The sequence below is a fragment of the Pituophis catenifer genome, unplaced genomic scaffold, assembly GCF_029215685.1.
Source record: "Pituophis catenifer annectens isolate HBS135680 unplaced genomic scaffold, rPitCat1.0.hap2 SCAF_7, whole genome shotgun sequence".
Lineage (NCBI taxonomy): Eukaryota > Metazoa > Chordata > Lepidosauria > Squamata > Colubridae > Pituophis > Pituophis catenifer.
The window spans coordinates 42,748,151-42,766,773 of NW_027256887.1; the positions used below are offsets into that span (position 1 = coordinate 42,748,151).

Consider the following 18,623-nt stretch of genomic DNA (forward strand, 5'->3'; position numbering starts at 1 on the left):
GGTTGGTGGTAGCTGAATTTTGGGCACGTAACAGCAAAGGCCAGCTTCCTAGGTCCTGCCAGGTCAAACAAGAAAGGCATCAGGGTGAATAAGAAAGAGACATAGACAAGAACCATGCAATGACTGTGTGGGAAGAGAGAAGCAGTGGTGGGAAACTACTAATGGAGAAATGGCAAATGAAGAGGAAGCCTGAAATATGGGAATGGTGAGTTACCTTATCTCTTTGCTGTTGTTAAAGAAATTTGACAGACAGCTTATGCACTCAAGCGGTGGGTGGGCTTGAGGAAAGAGAGATGTGGCAAAAAGTCATCAACAACCATGCCCAATTTTCTTTAGACAGCTTTACAAAGTTGCCACTTTGCAGTGTTCGAAAATGGTGTCTTTTGATATGTAAATGTTGGAAATGATTGCCAGGAGCATTTCAACAGTTCTTACTCATGCAATGAAATAATTTATGCTTGTACATAAGGCCAAAACTGCTGGCTATTATTGTCAGATATGAAGAACATTTGAATATAAGTGTTAGCTAATGAAGCTACACGTACATTTTTTAAAAATATATTTTTAAATTATAAAATATAACTTTGACAAGAAAAAGCTGCTTTGTTGACTCCATTTATCTGTTATCTCTATCTGATAGCAGAAGTCTATAAATACTGTTAGGAAGTTTCAGACTATTGTTGTGTTTTATGAAAATACACTAGAGGAAGAGAAGAGGTTTTTTTGGGGGGGGACAAAATAACAGAATCAACATTAACTTTAGTGATGTAACTAAACTGTGACTTTAGTGACGTATCAGAGTGAAAAAATGTTCTCTTATATTTTATGTTCAGTGTTTTAATAGATTTAAATTATAATTGAACTCTAAGAGCTGTGAGTTTTTTTCCCAATAGGAGACTGTTTCTTACTCCTGCAAATAAGTAATTTCTGCAAAGAAAGAAAAACTCTATGTGATACCCCATTATAGCATAATAGGGAACATCTTCTGATATGTGAACCCTTGGAATAAGGAGTTCAGCCTGTCTAAATCTTATGACTTAGAGATTTCTTCATCTACAGCTCCCACCATCTTATGGTGGTTGCTAATGATAGGAATTCTGTGGGAATCTTTATGTTGATGAAATCTGAATTAAATAATATGGGAAATCTGTTCAAATCATTTTGAGACTTGTCTACAAAAGCAGCAAAATGAGATGCCAGAATGTTGAGGTGGTCAAATGGCGCAAGGGTTTATAGCTACAGTTGCACCCCCACCCCCACCGCCATTCTGGTCTCTCACACACATACATACAACTGAAGAATCTTGTGAAACCTTAGAAGTAATAAATCTATTGCTACCTAAGCTTTAATGGATAGCAACTTATTTCATGAAGTGCATTATAAATAAGCACAGAAGGAGAGATAAGAGGAAAAGGAATGATGAAAGGAGAAGTGGAAATCAGAATGATTTCAGATAGTAATTATAAACAGCAGCAATTAGAACACAAACATTTGTGCACTGAATAACTAGCTAACATTATTACATTATTTCTTGTTTAGATTTTTTTTTATGCTCCATTATGCTGAAGAATTCCTTAAATTAGATCACCATAGCACATTGATTGAAGAATTTTTCTTCCTGTTTATTTGCAGGGAGTTTTGGTATAGCTTTATTAAGGAAGTCCACTGCAGTTGTAGTCTGTGACTACGGTAATATCAGTATTGTTGGAATTGTGTTACAGGCTCTTTTCATTATCTTAACCAGGAATGTTTCATAATTATTCAAATATTTCTGTATATGACAACACTTACAAAGTTAATTTAAATTGCTATAATAAACAGAAGTAAGCCTTTCACTTTAAGTTGCCTGAATGAATCAATCATGCATTAAAAATCTATGAAAAGATTATGGCTCGGTGTTATATTTTTCACACATTCTCTGAGAATCTTTCCATGGCAGATAAACGATGCTTCAATTATGGAAACGTATTGCACCCAAATGCATTTCTTTATAAAATGGATATTTTAAAAATTGTCTGAAGTATGCAAAGCTAGATGACTTCAAGGTTAGCTGCTAACATTTTGTGTGTGGTGTACTTAAGTATTTAAGCCATGAGTTTTGAAGGATCTTGTCACCAGGTGGAGACAAGAGTACAGATATGAAACGTTAGCCTTTTGATAGAACATTTGCTAGATTCCATTTAGTATTTAAGTTGTTGCCACCAGATGGAGGCATACTATGATAATTTAGATTTTCAGAAATGTAATAAACTTCCAGATGATACTACATACATTATTCCACTTGTAAGAAATAATTCCACAGCAAGAGTTAGAAATTAACACTGATGATGATTTCTTTTTTGAACCCTTTATTTTATTGTTAGAAGCTGCCATTACTTACCAGAAGCTAATTTGTAAATTTTACTTTCTTTCATTCCATTAGATTGTGAAAAAAACCTGTGGCCCTCTTAAATATTTCTGAATTTAGAGCTGTGGTTGTTCCTTCATCCCTTCCTTAAAAATAAAGTCAGATTAAAGATTAGTAAGAAAAAACAACAAAATGCAAAAAGATGATTCCTCTTAGCCTCAAGAAATTTATTAAGAAACTATTTACAAATATTGAATAAATGGGGTAGAAAGATAGTCCACCTTTTAAGATTGAAGATAGATGTTCCTTAGTGAAGCTCACAGATTTTACATCTGTAGATTCCATTCTAATGAAGGATTAAAATGATTTTGAAATCCAGAGAGATTTTTTCTTTTTTCACAGAGTTAAACAGGAGAGCTTTATCTATTCAAGATGTCATGAATTGTATGAGATATTCTTCACTATAGCTTTAGCATAATTTGTGTTTTATTTACTGAGAAAAATTATGTTTATTTTGCCACCAAGGTGTTCTACCATTGCTACTGAAACTGGAAAAATTTCAAAATATAAAATTGTTGAGGTGTTGCTTGCCATATATTTGGCATGGAAAGACCATTTATTTTTCCAATGTAAATTGGAGCTACCTATTATTGAAGTAGGATAATTTTGCAGTATTGGATTCTGAATCTGTTCTTTGGTTAGTCAATAGGTATGGTCTATATCTGTGATGGTGAACCTGTGGCACACGTGCCAGAGGTGGCACGCAGAGCCCTATTTGTGGGCACGCATGCTGTTGTCAGCTGCTCTTCGGGGTTCTGGCGCGCACATGTGTGCTGGAGCGCCGGAAAATGGCCAAAAAACCAGGACAGTTTTCGGGCCATTTTCCAGCATTCCAGTGATGAAACGCCCACAATTTCTGGAGGCAAACTGTTCCACTGGTTAATTGTCCTCACTGTCATGAAGTTCTTCTTTAATTCCAGGTCGCTTCTCTCTTTGATTAGTTTCCAACCATTGTTTCTTGCCCTCTGGTGCTTGGGAGATTAATTTGACCCCCTCTTCTTTGTGGCAGCCTCTCAAATATTGGAATACTGCTATCATGTTAACCCCTAATTCTTTTTTTCTTTAGATTAGCCAAACTCATATCCTGCAGCCGTTCTTCATACGTTTTAGTCTCCAGGCCTTTGATCATCTTAGTTGCTCTTCTCTGAATTTTTTTCCAAAGTCTCAACATCTTTTTTATAGTATGGTGACCAAAATTGGTTGCAGTATTCCAGGTGTGGTCTTACTAGGGTTGTATAAAGCGGTACGAATACTTCACGTGATATTGACTCTATGCCTCTGTTTAAACAACCCAAATTATATTAGCCTTTTTGGCTGCTGTTGCACACTGCTAGCTTATATTCAAGTGATCATCCACTAGGTCTCCAAGATCTCTCTCACAGTTACTGTTTTGGAGCCAGGTCTCGCCTAATCTCTGTTTATACCTTTGATTTTTCCTGCCTAAGTGTATAGCTTTGTTTTTCTCCGCACTGAAATTCATTTTGTTGGATAGGGCCCATTGTTCAACTCTGTCAAGATCTTTTTGGATCCTGAGCTTGTCTTTTGGTTAATTAAAAATTAGTTTTGTTAATTTCTAGTTATGATACCCACTTGACAGTATTCAAGTAGAAAGAAGTAACAAATACCATCTCTGCTTACAGAATGGAAGTGATCTGTACCTGGAGTTGATCTGGTAATAACTTGTAAATAAGTTCAAATGAATCATGTTGAAATTAATTTTGGAGTTGATACTGCATTTTATTGATAAAGTTCTATAAGCATAGATTTCAATAACTGCAGCAGGGCCTCCAGAGACAGTATTTTACTATGAACAATCTTAATTATACAGACTACACCCAGCTGTACATCTCCACCCCAGGCCACCCCAACGATGCCGTTGAAGTGATGTCTCAGTGCCTGAAGGCTGTGCGGATCTGGAAGGGGAGGAACAGGCTCAAGCTCAACCCTTCCAAGACTGAGTGGCTGTGGCTCCCGGCATCCCGATATAGTCAGTTGACTCCATCACTGACTATTGGGGGCGAGTCCTTGGCCCCCACAGAAAGGGCTCGCAATCTGGGAGTCCTCCTGGATATGCAGCTGTTCTTGGAGGAACATCTGACGGCTGTAACCAGGGGGGCCTTTTATCAGGTTCACCTGATTCGCCAGTTGCGGCCCTTTCTTGATCGGGATTCCCTGTGCACAGTCACTCACGCCCTCGTCACCTCTCGCCTTGACTACTGCAATGCTCTCTACATGGGGCTCCCCTTGAGGGGCACCCGGAGGCTCCAGCTGGTCCTGAACGCAGCAGCGCGGGTAGTGATGGGAGCAGCATGGCGCTCCCATGTAACACCGCTCCTGCGCGAGCTGCACTGGCTCCCGGTGGTCTTCTGGATGCGTTTCAAGGTGTTGGTTATCACCTTTAAAGCGCTCCATGGCATAGGACCTAGCTATCTTCGAGACCGCCTGCTGCTACCGACGACCTCCCAGCGACCTGTGCGCTCCCACAGAGAGGGCCTCCTCAGGGTGCCATCAGCCAAACAATGTAGGCTGGTGACCCCCAGGGGGAGAGCCTTCTCTGTGGGGGCACCTACCCTCTGGAATCAGCTGCCCCCAGAGATAAGGAGAATCCAAGACCTCAGTGCCTTCCGCCGTGCCCTTAAAACCCACTTTTTCCAGCAAGCTGGGCTGGCTTAGGAAGAAATTTTTTAAATTTTTAAATGTTTAATTGGTTTGTGGTTTTTTTAAATTTTGGGCCAAATTTATATAGATTTTAATTGTTTTAATATTTGTATTTCATGTTTTTAATTCTGGCTGTGCACCGCCCTGAGTCCTCAGGGAGAAGGGCGGTATATAAATTGAAAATAAATAAATAATAAATAAATAAATAAATAAATAAATAATAAAACATCCTGGAGCAAGATAGTAACTTGGACAGTATGTGAGATATTTTATTGAACTACATTCTGAGATAGCAACAAAAATATTATTCAAGATCAAATGCTTTAAGATTGAAGTTACTAGGTCGCTAGTAAATTCAAAAAAACTATCTGAAACATTTTTAAATGGCACTTCAAAATTATAAGGTTATAATTCTACACAATGCCATTCAATTCCTTTGATGCTGAAGATCTATAGTTAACTCACTTTTTTAGATCTAAAGTAACAGGCTATAAAGCAATAGTTTAGCTAGAATGAAGCAGGTTCAATAGCTTGCCTCAAATAGCATGTTAATATGTTGGAATGAACATAATCCTTTTATCCTATTATTTTGCAACATGCATAACATTTTGTTTTTAAAGCTAATTAATTAAAACATTAAAGCTTATTAAAGCTACTATATTGTTCATAACTTTATAAATATTAGTATTGTTAAGTGAAGATAAAGAATACATTTTCATTCTTCACGATTGTTCTTGCTGCTATTGTCAGCTTTACTTAATTAAAAGGCATATATAAATCTTCCATTTTAAAGTCCCTGATAACTATTTTAAAACAAGTTTAATTTTTTTTAAAAAATGAACTAACAATCCAGGCAAACTGTTTTTAATAGAATTTCTAATAGAAGTCCACAGCCATTTTTTTGGGTGTGCCGCAGGTCTTGGTACTCTCTCCTCTCCTTTTTAACATCTACATGAAATTGCTGGGTGAGATCATTCATCATCATAGATTGAAGGATCATCAATATGTGGATAATACTCAGTTCTATATTTCCACCCCTGGTGATCCAAATCATGGTTTTTACTGCCCCCTTATGGTGCCGGGAAGCTGCTGGAGTCTGGATGTGGGGCAACATTCTTCGACTGAACCCTGGCAAGCTTCTCTAATTCTGGATGGGTTTCACAACCCCAAACAGACCCAGTGTGCAACTTAGGTTCTCCTGGATTTATGATCTCTGATTGATAAGCAGGTGGCAGTTGTGACTGAGAACAACTTTGTGCAACTTCGTGTTGTGTGCCAGTGGTACCCTTTCCTGAATTGGGATACTCTGTGCTCTGTCTCTCAACTCTTGATCATGTCATGGTTGGACTATTGCAACACTTTCTACATGGGGCTACCTTTGAAGAGTACCCAGAAGTTGCAGCTGGTACAGTCATATGGGCAGTTCTTGAGGCCCTAGGACAGGGTTGTCAAACTCACGGCCCACAGACTGGATGCTGGCCCTGTCCTTGCCTGGTTTAGCAAAGGGGGGAAAAAAGTCCTGATAGTCATGTGACGCCGCGAGTTTGACACCCCTGTCCTAGGGTGACCCATGTTAGACCACTGTTGGTCTAACACTGTTGGTCTAACAGGCTGCCAGTTTGCTTCTGGGTCCAATTCAAGATTATCTTTAAAGCCTTTCATGGCATGGATATAGCAGGCAGGTTATCTAATGAATTGTCTCACCCTGATGAGATTAGCCTGCTCCACCCATGGTGGCAGAAGTGGCATCCTGTGGACCCTGTCAGTCAAGGAATTTTGGCTAGTGGGGGCCAGAAGAAGAGCCTTTTCTGCCATAGCAACACCCTCTGGAACATCTGCCCCCCCCAGGTAAGATCCACATATTTTGACCATCTGTACTATAACAATGAACAATAGTACAGCTAACATAATTTTTGTATGTTCTGTTCTTGTAAAATGAAAAAAAACAATAACAGATTGTGAATTATCAAATAATAATGGGAGTTTATAGTGCAGATTCATTGCCTAGATTTGTAATTTATTAATTTGTAATAATTAATAGAAATAGAAATGCACACACCAATATACATAAAAAAGGCAAACCACCTCTGTGTTATTGACCAGAAAGCTACCTAGAAATATTTATATAGCTACCAAGAGCTAGGATTGACTGGAAGGAGACTTTTTTATGAGTTTGACTTCAAAGCATATGATGGGATAGTAAATTTTTTAAAGGCTTGGGGTAGAATCCAAGTGGAAAAATCTGTAACAGACAGTGAGTAATTGATTATTAATATCAAAACTGGAAAGAAACTCATCTGAAGCATTTCTGTAATGTAATTTTTCTCATAAGGATATTTTTTCAATGTATTCATACTGGTTTTTGATGTTTGTCACTTATGTATAATGAAGACTTTTCAGTAAAATTTCTCAATATTGAACAAGTTTCAACCTGTTTACATGATAAAGCCATTCTTCTTCAAACATTGTTGTCTGTTTTAGCAATAGATAAGAGGATCAATCCAGAAGCAATTAATGATCCTTCTGAGAAATATAGAATTGCTTTTCCCTGGCTCTTTTCCATTGAGTTGGCAGGAATGGACACATCTCTAGTGCAGCTGTCCACAACCTGACAAATGTGTCATTTGGTCTTCGTCTTCAGTGATTTTATAGAATTCTATATCTCCTCATGAGATATACTTTGTAGGATACATTTTAGGCTGTAATCTTAAATCATTAGTTTTACATGACTGAGTAGGAATGCAGTGTTTCCATTAGATTTTGTATAGGAGCTATACTAACTTTCCCATGAGAATCTTTGTAGAAAAAAATGGTGAAGGTGAGTGGAAGATATGAAGCATGTAATTTACACTGTTTTTTCGTCTGTATTATATAAACCCAGTTCATATCAAAGTTGCAGTTAATGGATATAATGTTTTTAATTTTTTTGATAGAAGAGAAAAACAACTGTTCCCAATTAGCTCTTGTTAGAGAAATGTTGGTCCTTGACATTTTCCCATATAAAACATGCCAGAATGACATGCATTTCTAGTCATCCCCTATGAATAAGAGCACATACATGTGTATATGCTGCATCAGAAATCTTGTTTTTAAAAGTAGAAGGTGATGGAAAATTAATGGAGTGCTTGAGAAAACCCTTTTCTCTCACTTTGATAAGAATGCCTATGTTTTGGAGGCCTGTTAACTTTCGGTTTGTTGTTTAGATTCTTCAAAAGTGGGAAATTTAAAATGACAGTTATAAATGAATATAATTCTCCAGAGGGTTCACACATTTTAAGACTATATAGGATTATTTCCCTAGACAAGAATAAATAGTACCGTATTTCACAATGTGAAAACTTACTGTTTTCTTACTGAAAACAAGCTTTGCCTGTTCCATGTGCTCATTCAGAGTATAGCAAATGCCTGAGAATCATATTTGTGATTAAAACTGTCAGAAGTTTATTTAACTCTCAAATGATTCCTCAAATCATTCCTGATTAATTTCTTGTCCCTTTTTTATTTTTCAGGTTGGCCGTCATTCTATGATGTAATCAACTCTGACACAATTACATGTACTGATGACTTCTCATTTGGGATGCACAGGGTTGAAATAAGCTGCACTCAGGTCAGTTTAAAAACAACAAAAAAGCCATTCTAATGTTAAAAGATTTTTTTTTTAGAGCTCTAGTTCATCCATTTACATAGAAAGACTTAAGTTACCCCAAAATTAACTGTTGTCTGCTTGGTCATAAGAATGACAGCTGGTAGGTATAAAAAGTTAAAGTCTAATGAGAATCTATATTGTTATCTAGGTTAAACTTTATTTAACAGTGTGTACATAAGTGACCTAAATCAGAAGGCTTAGAAATTGTCCTTCAGGCAAACATCCTTTTGAGGTTCCCCTCTGACCTCTGCTCTCTTAAATCTAAATGCAAAATGTGGATAGTGGGTGTTACTTTCATCATTATGAATACTTGAGGAGCAGTACTGACAGAAATCCAGGAGTTATTCTCATGTATCTTACTGCTTATCTTCAAGTTCCTTCTGCCAAAATACTTGAGTGATCATGTTAAATACTGTTTTCCATTATATGTCTCATTCTAATTCCTTTTGACTGTTACTATCATCTGTCTTCCATAGCATTAATGGCTTAGTCCAGACTTATCAGGGAAAAAAGGTTATTGAGCAAAATAACAAATCCCAGAAACAGGAAGATATGGTTAATTATAAATGAACACAAAAGAAACTTGAAAGTCATAAGTAGAAATATTTAGAAAGGCAAATGCAATGGTGAATGAAAATTCTAACTCAGTTTTTTTTAACTGCAGTTGAACTAGTTTCAATTGAAATTTAAGTTCAATCTTGGTTTTGTTATACATTTTCTATATCGGTGTGCTAGAATTACTTTAAAATTGATATTAAGATAATCATTTGAACAAGCTAAAAAGTGGACTTACATATTATACAGTCATTTTCAGTTTTTCTTTTCAGAGCTTTTGTACTGGCAATCATCATAAACAAATCATAAATCATAAAATTGTTTTAGTGCTTATAGAACTGCATTCTGCAGGAAAAAGTCTACACGGGGAGCTCTGATGTACAAAGCATAATTGTATTTATCTTTTTCTTCTACTTAAGACCTTCAGTTAAATTACTTGTGAGTATATAGATAATTAACGACTTTCATATATTCCTGTTTCTGGGATTTGTTTTTCTGCTTTTCATTCCAAAGCAATCAAAAGGTAGCTTGCAATGGTATATAATAATAGTACATTATTATAATATGGTATTTAACAGGAGAGTAAATCATAAAGTATGAATTAGTAGATAGAAACATCAAGTAGAATTATTAAAGGATCTTATTAATTAAAAGCATAGATAATAAGATATATTTTGCATAATAGTATTCCGGGGGGAATAGAAGTCCAATATACCGGTTGCTAAAGTGAAAATGTTGTCTCGATAGAAAATAAATTTGCTAAACAATATACTGTAAGTATGTCTCTGGAGTGGCTATTCCTAGCTGGGAACTATAAAGGTTTTAATTATCTGAACAATACATATTAATGTGTCTCAAAACCACCTTTCTGTGTATCGTACAGTTCTTTATTGTAGTGGCAAAGTGATACGATGAACTATTTTGCCACAAAAAGACATACTATTTATAATTTTCTCTGTATAAAAGTTATCTTGAAGTTTTGAGTACTCAAGGATCTTCTTCAGAAATGATGTCTTGAATCCTGACAGAATTCTATTGAATAATCCTGCACTTCTTGTTCCAGCAGTTATTTTAGTTTTTGCAGGACCTCTTCGTAGAGTTAGTAAGTCACTTACAGGAAACATTTTTTAATATTGTAATGTTACATTATTACATTCTTGTAGTGTTTACTTACTGTAGTTAAACATCCTCTTCAGAATTAATTTCATTTGAAGAGGACAGAAAAGAATAATATGGCAATCTTAAACCAACTTTGCATCTTGCATTACTCTTTCATTTGTATTGCTAAAGATATGACCCTTCTATTTGATATGTGGATAAGCATATTCACTTTGTACAAATTGCAATCAAACTGTATGTATTTGAAGCACATTTGTTTAGAGTAAGTTTCTCAAAGGACTAAATAAAAAGGAATAATGACTGAAGCCAGCATTTTAAATCTCTAGATTAAATTAAATCCAATTTAACAATTTTAAAAATAAAGCCCATGTGTGTTAACTTTCAAATAACAATACATTTACCTTAAGTTTTCCCACTAGGTTTTCTATATTTAAAAATAAACACAAATTTTGTTCTTTTCTTTCAGTGTGGTGCTCATCTTGGCCATATATTTGATGATGGGCCACGTCCAACTGGAAAACGATATTGCATAAATTCAGCTTCATTAGTTTTTGAGCCTGAAGACAAGAATCATGCTGGAGAAGACAATGCTAGTTCTACATCTGCACAACCAGATAAGACAGAGTTGTAATGGGAATCTGTTGTTTTCCTAGATGACATGGAAAGAATAATTCTAAATGGTTTTCTATCTTACACACTATTTTTAAAATATACAAAGATGTTCTGCAGTATGAAGTTTTTTCCCTGATCAAAATGAGACATGCTAATTTCTTTTCTTATATAACCAGGCATAACTATTTCACAATTTCTGTGCTTTGATCCCATAACAAAATGTCTTTTGACACTATGGTGTTGATTACTTGCATATTTCTTATAGTAAGTCTGAATTATATTCCTTCATATTTTTCATTCTTTTCATTCAGTACACAACCATAGTAAGAAAACAGTTTTCTAATGGTACTTAGGTGATTTTGCTTTGATTTATACATATACATGGTTACGAGCATTCCCTTAGCAAACATTGGAAGTTACATGATAAGCGCCCCCTAGCGTTTATGAACAAGTTCTAAAACTATGAATGTTGTAGCACTACGGCAGCTGTTTGCCCTTACAAACAACTGCAGGGGCTCTGCAACATTCCTCCTGCAATTCCCCTCCCCCCTCCATGCCGAATCTTCATAGGCCTGTGCATACTTACCTTGCGAAGATCTAGAAACCTTTTGCTTTCCTGGCCTGTTTTGGCGCTTCAGGCCTTCGGTGAGTACACAGAGATTGAAGGCCTAAAGTACTGCAAGATCACGTGAGATCAGTATTGTGAGATCTCACGCTATTGATCTCTCATGGTCTCACAATACTTTAGACCTCTATTCTCTGAAAACAGAAGCCTGGATGAGATCTGCAGCAAAAGACTTTGCAAATCGAGGGAACCCCTGAAACATCAAAGCTTTCCCTCCATTTGCAAAGACTTTTGCCATCCTTGCAAAAAGCCTTTGCAACCCAAAATGGAGCTCCTCAGCTCCCTTTTGGTGTGTGCCGGCCTCGTCCAGCACTTTGCAGCCCGAAAGGGAGGTCCTTTGGGCTGTAAAGTGCCAGACAAGGCCTGTGCACACCAAAACGGAGTTTCAGAGGGGCGTGAGAGGCTGGAGAGGAGACAGCTTGCTAGATCTTCGCATAGAAAGTGACCCAGCATAGCAGGTTGGGTGGGAGGGAAAGCAATTGTGGGGATCATGAGGTATTTCAGTGGGTCAGGGAGGCGTTGGGTGGTCTTAAGCAGGTGACCTGTTCCATCACTAGGACCCCCCATGGCCTTTCTCATCCTGAAATACCTCATGTGTATTTAACGAACCGAGCATTCGATTAGCAAATGCGTGGGTGAAAGGAGGGCGTGAGCATGTTCAAGGTATGTGATTCACTCCCACGAATCTTCGGGTTACAAATGAAATGGGCAGGCTCCATTACATTTATAACTCGAGAACTACCTGTAGTCAACTAACTCTAATTATTGTACCATTCCATAAATGAGGCTGTATAATTTAGTATAATCAACCCAACTTTTGTCTTGGATTTCTGCAAAAGTATACAACTACATAAATGGCAACCATACATCCCTGCCTTCAGTTAGATAAATACTATTTTTTAAAAAAATTAAATAAGATGATACTTATATTGGACTGCCTAGATAAGATTACTCCTTTATGTAGCAGGTGGCTTTCCCTTAGAACAGCTTAAGATGCCAGAGTAGTCATAATATACTTTTAAAAGCTGTGGATGAAGACTGGTAATCATAGACCAGTTTCCTCATACTTGTAATGAGTGTTTTAAAAATCCTCAATCCTCAAAATGTATTTTTATCCTCAAAAAGTTAAAAGAGGACTCATAGACTAGTCTGCAAACGTGAGAGAGATTTTTATTATTATTATTTTGTGATCATATATAAATATAAAAACTCAGTATTGCCTTACCAATTAGTGTTGTCCTGGGAAACTTAATACCTCATTAAATGGTACAGATCTTCCTGAAATTTCCCTTACAATGTTTAAGCGGCAGTGTGTAGATAGGAAAGTCCTATTGTAAGCATCAAATTGCTGTGCCTATGTTATCTTTTTATTCCTTCTTGGGAGATAATCACTTAGGCTGTATTCTGTTACTCCTTTTCAACTTTTATATGAAGATCTACTATCCTCAGTGTCGGGTCCACTTGCATTAGAATAAAGAGACAATACTTCTTCATAAACAATAAAAACCATAGCAACGAATAGCCATATCCAGTGAAAGATAGTGGCCTATGGTAAAGTGTTAGTGTGAGATGCCTGGTTCTATTAAGAGTGAGCGAGTTTGCCTTAAAGAGGAAATGCCTCTTTATGTGTGGCCTTAACCCTAACCATTGGGTTTGCCATGGAACCTATCCTGGGTCTCCCAAAGTGGAGTGGGAACATGACACTGTCCTCACTGTTGATTAAAAAAACAATTAAAAGGTCAGTACAGTCAATCTCAGTATCTGTACTGGCAAGGAAACAACATTTTGTCCTTCGGCTGTGATGAACATATAATTTGTGAATTAGTCTCAGATTTTAGTATATGTATGACAGAAATCTCTTGCAAGGATATGACTACTTTCTACTTCATGTTACAAGGAAATTGGTGTGATTGCTGTGAAAATTAACTATCATGCTTGAGAATAACAGCATTTTATGAAGTATAACATTATCATACTATTTAATATAATTTTACCATAATTCATTATCTGTATCAAACAGATCACCTGTATCTGGCATACAAATAGTTAAAATTGCTATCTATTAGCCTCATGCCTCTTAATAGCAAAAAAAATTGAATTATAGATTGATATAGGACTTAGGAATGCAACCATATACATAAGAGTTATTTATAGCATTATTCTAAGGCATGTGATTACTTTCTCATTTGTTGGGTAAATCTTTCTGCCATTTGCCAAGAGATTGTATTTTTATTAGAAGTTAGTTTTCTCCAATCATATTTTCTGAAATGAAATCTCTGATTTGTAACATCAGCGAAAATATGGGGCATTAATTTTTGAGATAACTTGCAGTTAATGTTTCACTTTCAATCTATTTCTGTCTTCTTAAAGAAATGTATCCCTCAGACTCTAATAAGCAATAATGTAAGCTTTTCGTAACTTGATTTATATTTACAGTTTATGAAATGCAGTGAATTGAATCAGTATGGCCACATATATGTGTGCTGTCAGAGCATAACTTCATTAATAAACAGAAACCATGGGTATAGATTGTTTTCCATTAATATGTATTAGAAATAATGTGAGTGTAATGTGAGTCTTACAGTACTGCAGAGCCCAAAATATCATTTTGTTTATGGCTTTGCTATAATTTGGATATAATTGAGCGCAATATGTGACTGAGAAGTCCGTTAGTGTCTCCTGGATATTTTGTATTGTGTGACTGATATTACTGAATGCACATGTTTCAGTCTATATCAAGGGTGTCAAACTCACGTCACTGCAGCGTCACATGACATATCAGGACTTTTCCCTCTTTGGCTAAACCGGGCGTGGATGTGGCCAGCAAGTGATGCATCCAGCCCGCGGGCCGGGAGTTTGATAGCCCTGATCTATATTATATAAGAGTTTATACAAATATTGAAAGAAAAAGAAAATGATTATTTTAGTATATTTGGAACTTGCCATCAGAACTAGTTTTTTGCTTTTAAGACATTAGGTTTTATTCAGTGAAGATGCCTTTTAATATGTTTGCTGAACACAGATATATAATATATTTAATTTATAAATAAATATTTCTCTCTATATTCTTTGGTTTTGACTCATTATTTCTCACTCAAGGATGGTCTATATCTTAGGTCCCATGAGGGGAGGAGTGCGCTCTGATATTAAGCAGTTATTATAATGGTTGGGGAACAATATGACTTGTGGACTTCAACTCCCAGAGGGCCATCGTCACTACCCATGCAGGAAGAAAAGCAAATTGATAACATAGAATATAATTTTCTGCACATGCCATGATCCCAGGAATATATTTCATGTTTTTAGTTGTAGTTGAAGGGAGGAGCAATTGACAAAACTACTCTAATTTTATCTTGGAGTGGGAAAAATATACAAAATTAAGTTTCTTAGTTCCCACTGAAATCAAAATGAAAAGTTATTCATCAACTGATCAATGTAATTATCATAAATGGGATTTGATACTGCTCCTATAGCCAAAGAACCATTAAAAGATATCCTTATTATTTCTCAAATGCAGATACTTTCATTTTTATTATATAATCCTAGAGGTTTAGCTGAGATTCAGCCATGGACTTGGTAGAGAAACATGGTTTGTATAAAATTGCTGAATTAAAACTCCAAGAAATCCTAGCCAGATTTAATGGAATTTATTGTCAGCAACATCTGGAGGGTCACAGGTTTCTCATCGCGGCTCAATGAATTCAAAAGGATAGGATTGCTTAGTATTAAGTCCAAAAAGTTTGCTCAGCATTTCAAAAAAACAATTATTAGTATTAACATTTTCAGCAAGAATATCAAGTTTTGAAGAATAAGAAGCCAACTACAGGACATTTGTAAAAACAAATCTGGCATTGTTTACAGGTTAATGCTTTGTTATCCCTGAATCATCTGAAGGAATCACTATTTAAAAGGTTAGACATTAGCTAAGAATATACTTTCTGAGAAACAGATAATGTGGGTTCATATTGCACCCAACTTAAAAAATATATTTGAAGTGACAATTGGATTTGTTTTAGAAATTCTGTGGGATGTCTTCAGAATTATTCAAAGTAAAGCATAAATAACACTGTGAAATATTTTATGTTGGTTATTTTAAAAAAGTTCATGCAAAAGAACTAAACTATCAACTATAAGTATGTATGCTTTTCAAGAAGTTTTGTTCATCCTGGACAAATGTTTTCATAACTACAGTTATTGACCTCTCAAGGTTGTGTGCAAATAGTTGAAATACTTTCTAAAAATTCAATCATATAGTGTCAACTTTATAGCTTATTCATAGTTCTACATTTGAAATCTATGCAATGTTCATTTGTTAATATATTCATTATTGGCCTGAAAAATGGCCTGGAAACTGCCCGAAAAATGGCCAAAAAACAGGCATATGCGGGCCAGCCAACTGGTCTTCGGGTTTCTGGTGCTGCAGTGCATGCACATGCACACACGTTCTGGTTTGGGCACTCGGTGCCAAAAAGATTCACTATCACTGGTCTATATTGTATGCATATAATCTTTACCATACCAACTTCACGGGTGGTTATTTTTTTTAGGATATTTTTTTTGAAAAGCTTATGCATATTGTATTTTCATGGTTAACTCTTCTGTGCTATGAGGTTGTTCATACTCTGTTTCTTAATTTCATAATCAAAGTAGTCAGTTTTCATCTATATCACAAATTAGCTACCCATAATGAATAGAATAGAATAGAATAGAATAGAATAGAATAGAATAGAATAGAATAGAATAGAATAGAATAGAATAGAATAGAATAGAATAGGCTGGAAGGGACCTTTGAGGTCTTCTAGTCCAGCCCCCTGCTCAAGCAGGAGAACCTAAACCATTTCAGACAACTGACTGTCTAGACTCTTCTTAAAAACATACAGTGATGAAACGCTCACAATTTCTGGAGGCAAACTGTTCCACTGGTTAATTGTCCTCACTGTCATGAAGTTCTTCTTTAATTCCAGGTCGCTTCTCTCTTTGATTAGTTTCCAACCATTGTTTCTTGCCCTCTGGTGCTTGGGAGATTAATTTGACCCCCTCTTCTTTGTGGCAGCCTCTCAAATATTGGAATACTGCTATCATGTTAACCCCTAATTCTTTTTTTCTTTAGATTAGCCAAACTCATATCCTGCAGCCGTTCTTCATACGTTTTAGTCTCCAGGCCTTTGATCATCTTAGTTGCTCTTCTCTGAATTTTTTTCCAAAGTCTCAACATCTTTTTTATAGTATGGTGACCAAAATTGGTTGCAGTATTCCAGGTGTGGTCTTACTAGGATTGTATAAAGCGGTACGAATACTTCACGTGATATTGACTCTATGCCTCTGTTTAAGCAACCCAAATTGTATTAGCCTTTTTGGCTGCTGTTGCACACTGCTAGCTCATATTCAAGTGATCATCCACTAGGACTCCAAGGTCTCTCTCACAGTTACTGTTTTGGAGCCAGGTCTCACCTAATCTGTGCTTATACCTTTGATTTTTCCTGCCTAAGTGTATAGCTTTGTTTTTCTCCACACTGAAATTCATTTTGTTGGATAGGGCCCAATGTTCAACTCCGTCAAGATCTTTTTGGATCCTGAGCTTGTCTTTTGGTTAATTAAAAATTAGTTTTGTTAATTTCTAGTTATGATACCCATTTGGCAGTATTCAAGTAGAAAGAAGTAACAAATACCATCTCTGGAAGTGATCTGTACCTGGAGTTGATCTGGTAATGACTTGTGAATAAGTTCAAATGAATCATGTTGAAATTAATTTTAATACACTTCATATTTCAAAATTGCTCATCTTTCTGAGTTTTTGTTAGACCTGAAGTTTGAATTTCCACTGAATTAAACCAATAAATTATATGTTTGTAATTTTTAAATAAGTGGATCAATAAGAATAATGATTAATTTTGGCTAGAACATATTCTATCGCTACATAGAATAATTGCAATAATTTAAAAGGGAGAAATGTTGCATTCAGGTTAATGAGAACCATCCTTGCAAATTTTATAGCTTATTCATAGTTCTACATTTGAAATTTATGCAATGTTCATTTATTAATCTATTCATGAACTATGCCTGTATAATCATGAATGGTAAATATTATCATGATTTTCTAAAAGTCTGAAATGTTTTTGAACTTAAAGGTCTTGGGCAGGCAATTAAAATATATACTAAAATCAGAGTGGCATTTAAAATCCCAAGGAAGAAATAATTTATATTTATTTATTTATTTATTTATTTATTTATTTATTTATTTATTTATTTATTTATTTAATTTCTATACCGCCTTTCTCCCGTAGGACTCAAAGCGGTGTACAGTCAAGAAAAATATAGACACACAAACATCATAAAATTGCTAATTAAAATTATTACTTAGTTTGGTCAATTAAATAAAACCCAGAATTAGATAACATTTAAAAAATCATTCACATGTTCGTATGTTTAGCCCCGCCTGTTGGAACATCAGGGTCTTGAGGGCACAGCGGAAAGCACGGAGATCAGGGATATTCCGTATCTCCAGGGGCAGTTCATTCCAAAGGGTTGGAGCCCCCACAGAGAAGGCCCTCCCCCTGGGAGTCACCAGTCGACATAATTTGACTGATGGTACCCTGAGTAGTCCCTCCCTGTGAGAACGAACTGGTCGGTGGGAGGCTATTGGTGGCAAAAGACGGTCTCATAGGTACCCAGGTCCTAAGCCATGGAGCGCTTTAAAGGTGATAACTAACACCTTGAATCGCACCCGGAAGACCACCGGGAGCCAGTGCAGCTCGCGTAGGAGAGGTGTTACATGGGCATAACGAGCTGCGCCCATAATCATCAGCGCGGCTACGTTCTGGACCAGTTGGAGCCTCCGGGTGCTTTTCAAGGGGAGCCCCATGTAGAGAGCATTACAGTAGTCCATACGGGAGGTAACTAGGGCATGAGTGACCGTGCACAAGGCGTCCCGATCCAGAAAGGGACGCAACTGGCGGATCAGGCGAACCTGATAAAAGGCACCCCTGGCCACGGCCGTCAAA

General features: G+C 36.4%; 1 protein-coding gene across 4 annotated transcripts in view; it reads left to right on the forward strand.

Moving 5' to 3' along the window:
• The window catches only part of MSRB3 (methionine sulfoxide reductase B3), a 51,913-nt gene extending 37,226 nt beyond the window's left edge, over positions 1–14,687 (forward strand). For all 4 annotated transcript variants that reach the window (XM_070947022.1, XM_070947023.1, XM_070947020.1 and 1 more), the window contains 2 exons: positions 8,575–8,672; positions 10,852–14,687. In XM_070947022.1, coding sequence (XP_070803123.1) covers positions 8,575–8,672; positions 10,852–11,016 — 263 coding nt within the window. In that variant the 3' untranslated portion in view covers positions 11,017–14,687. The remainder of the gene's footprint in view (positions 1–8,574; positions 8,673–10,851) is intronic.
• Positions 14,688–18,623: the final 3,936 nt, after the last annotated feature.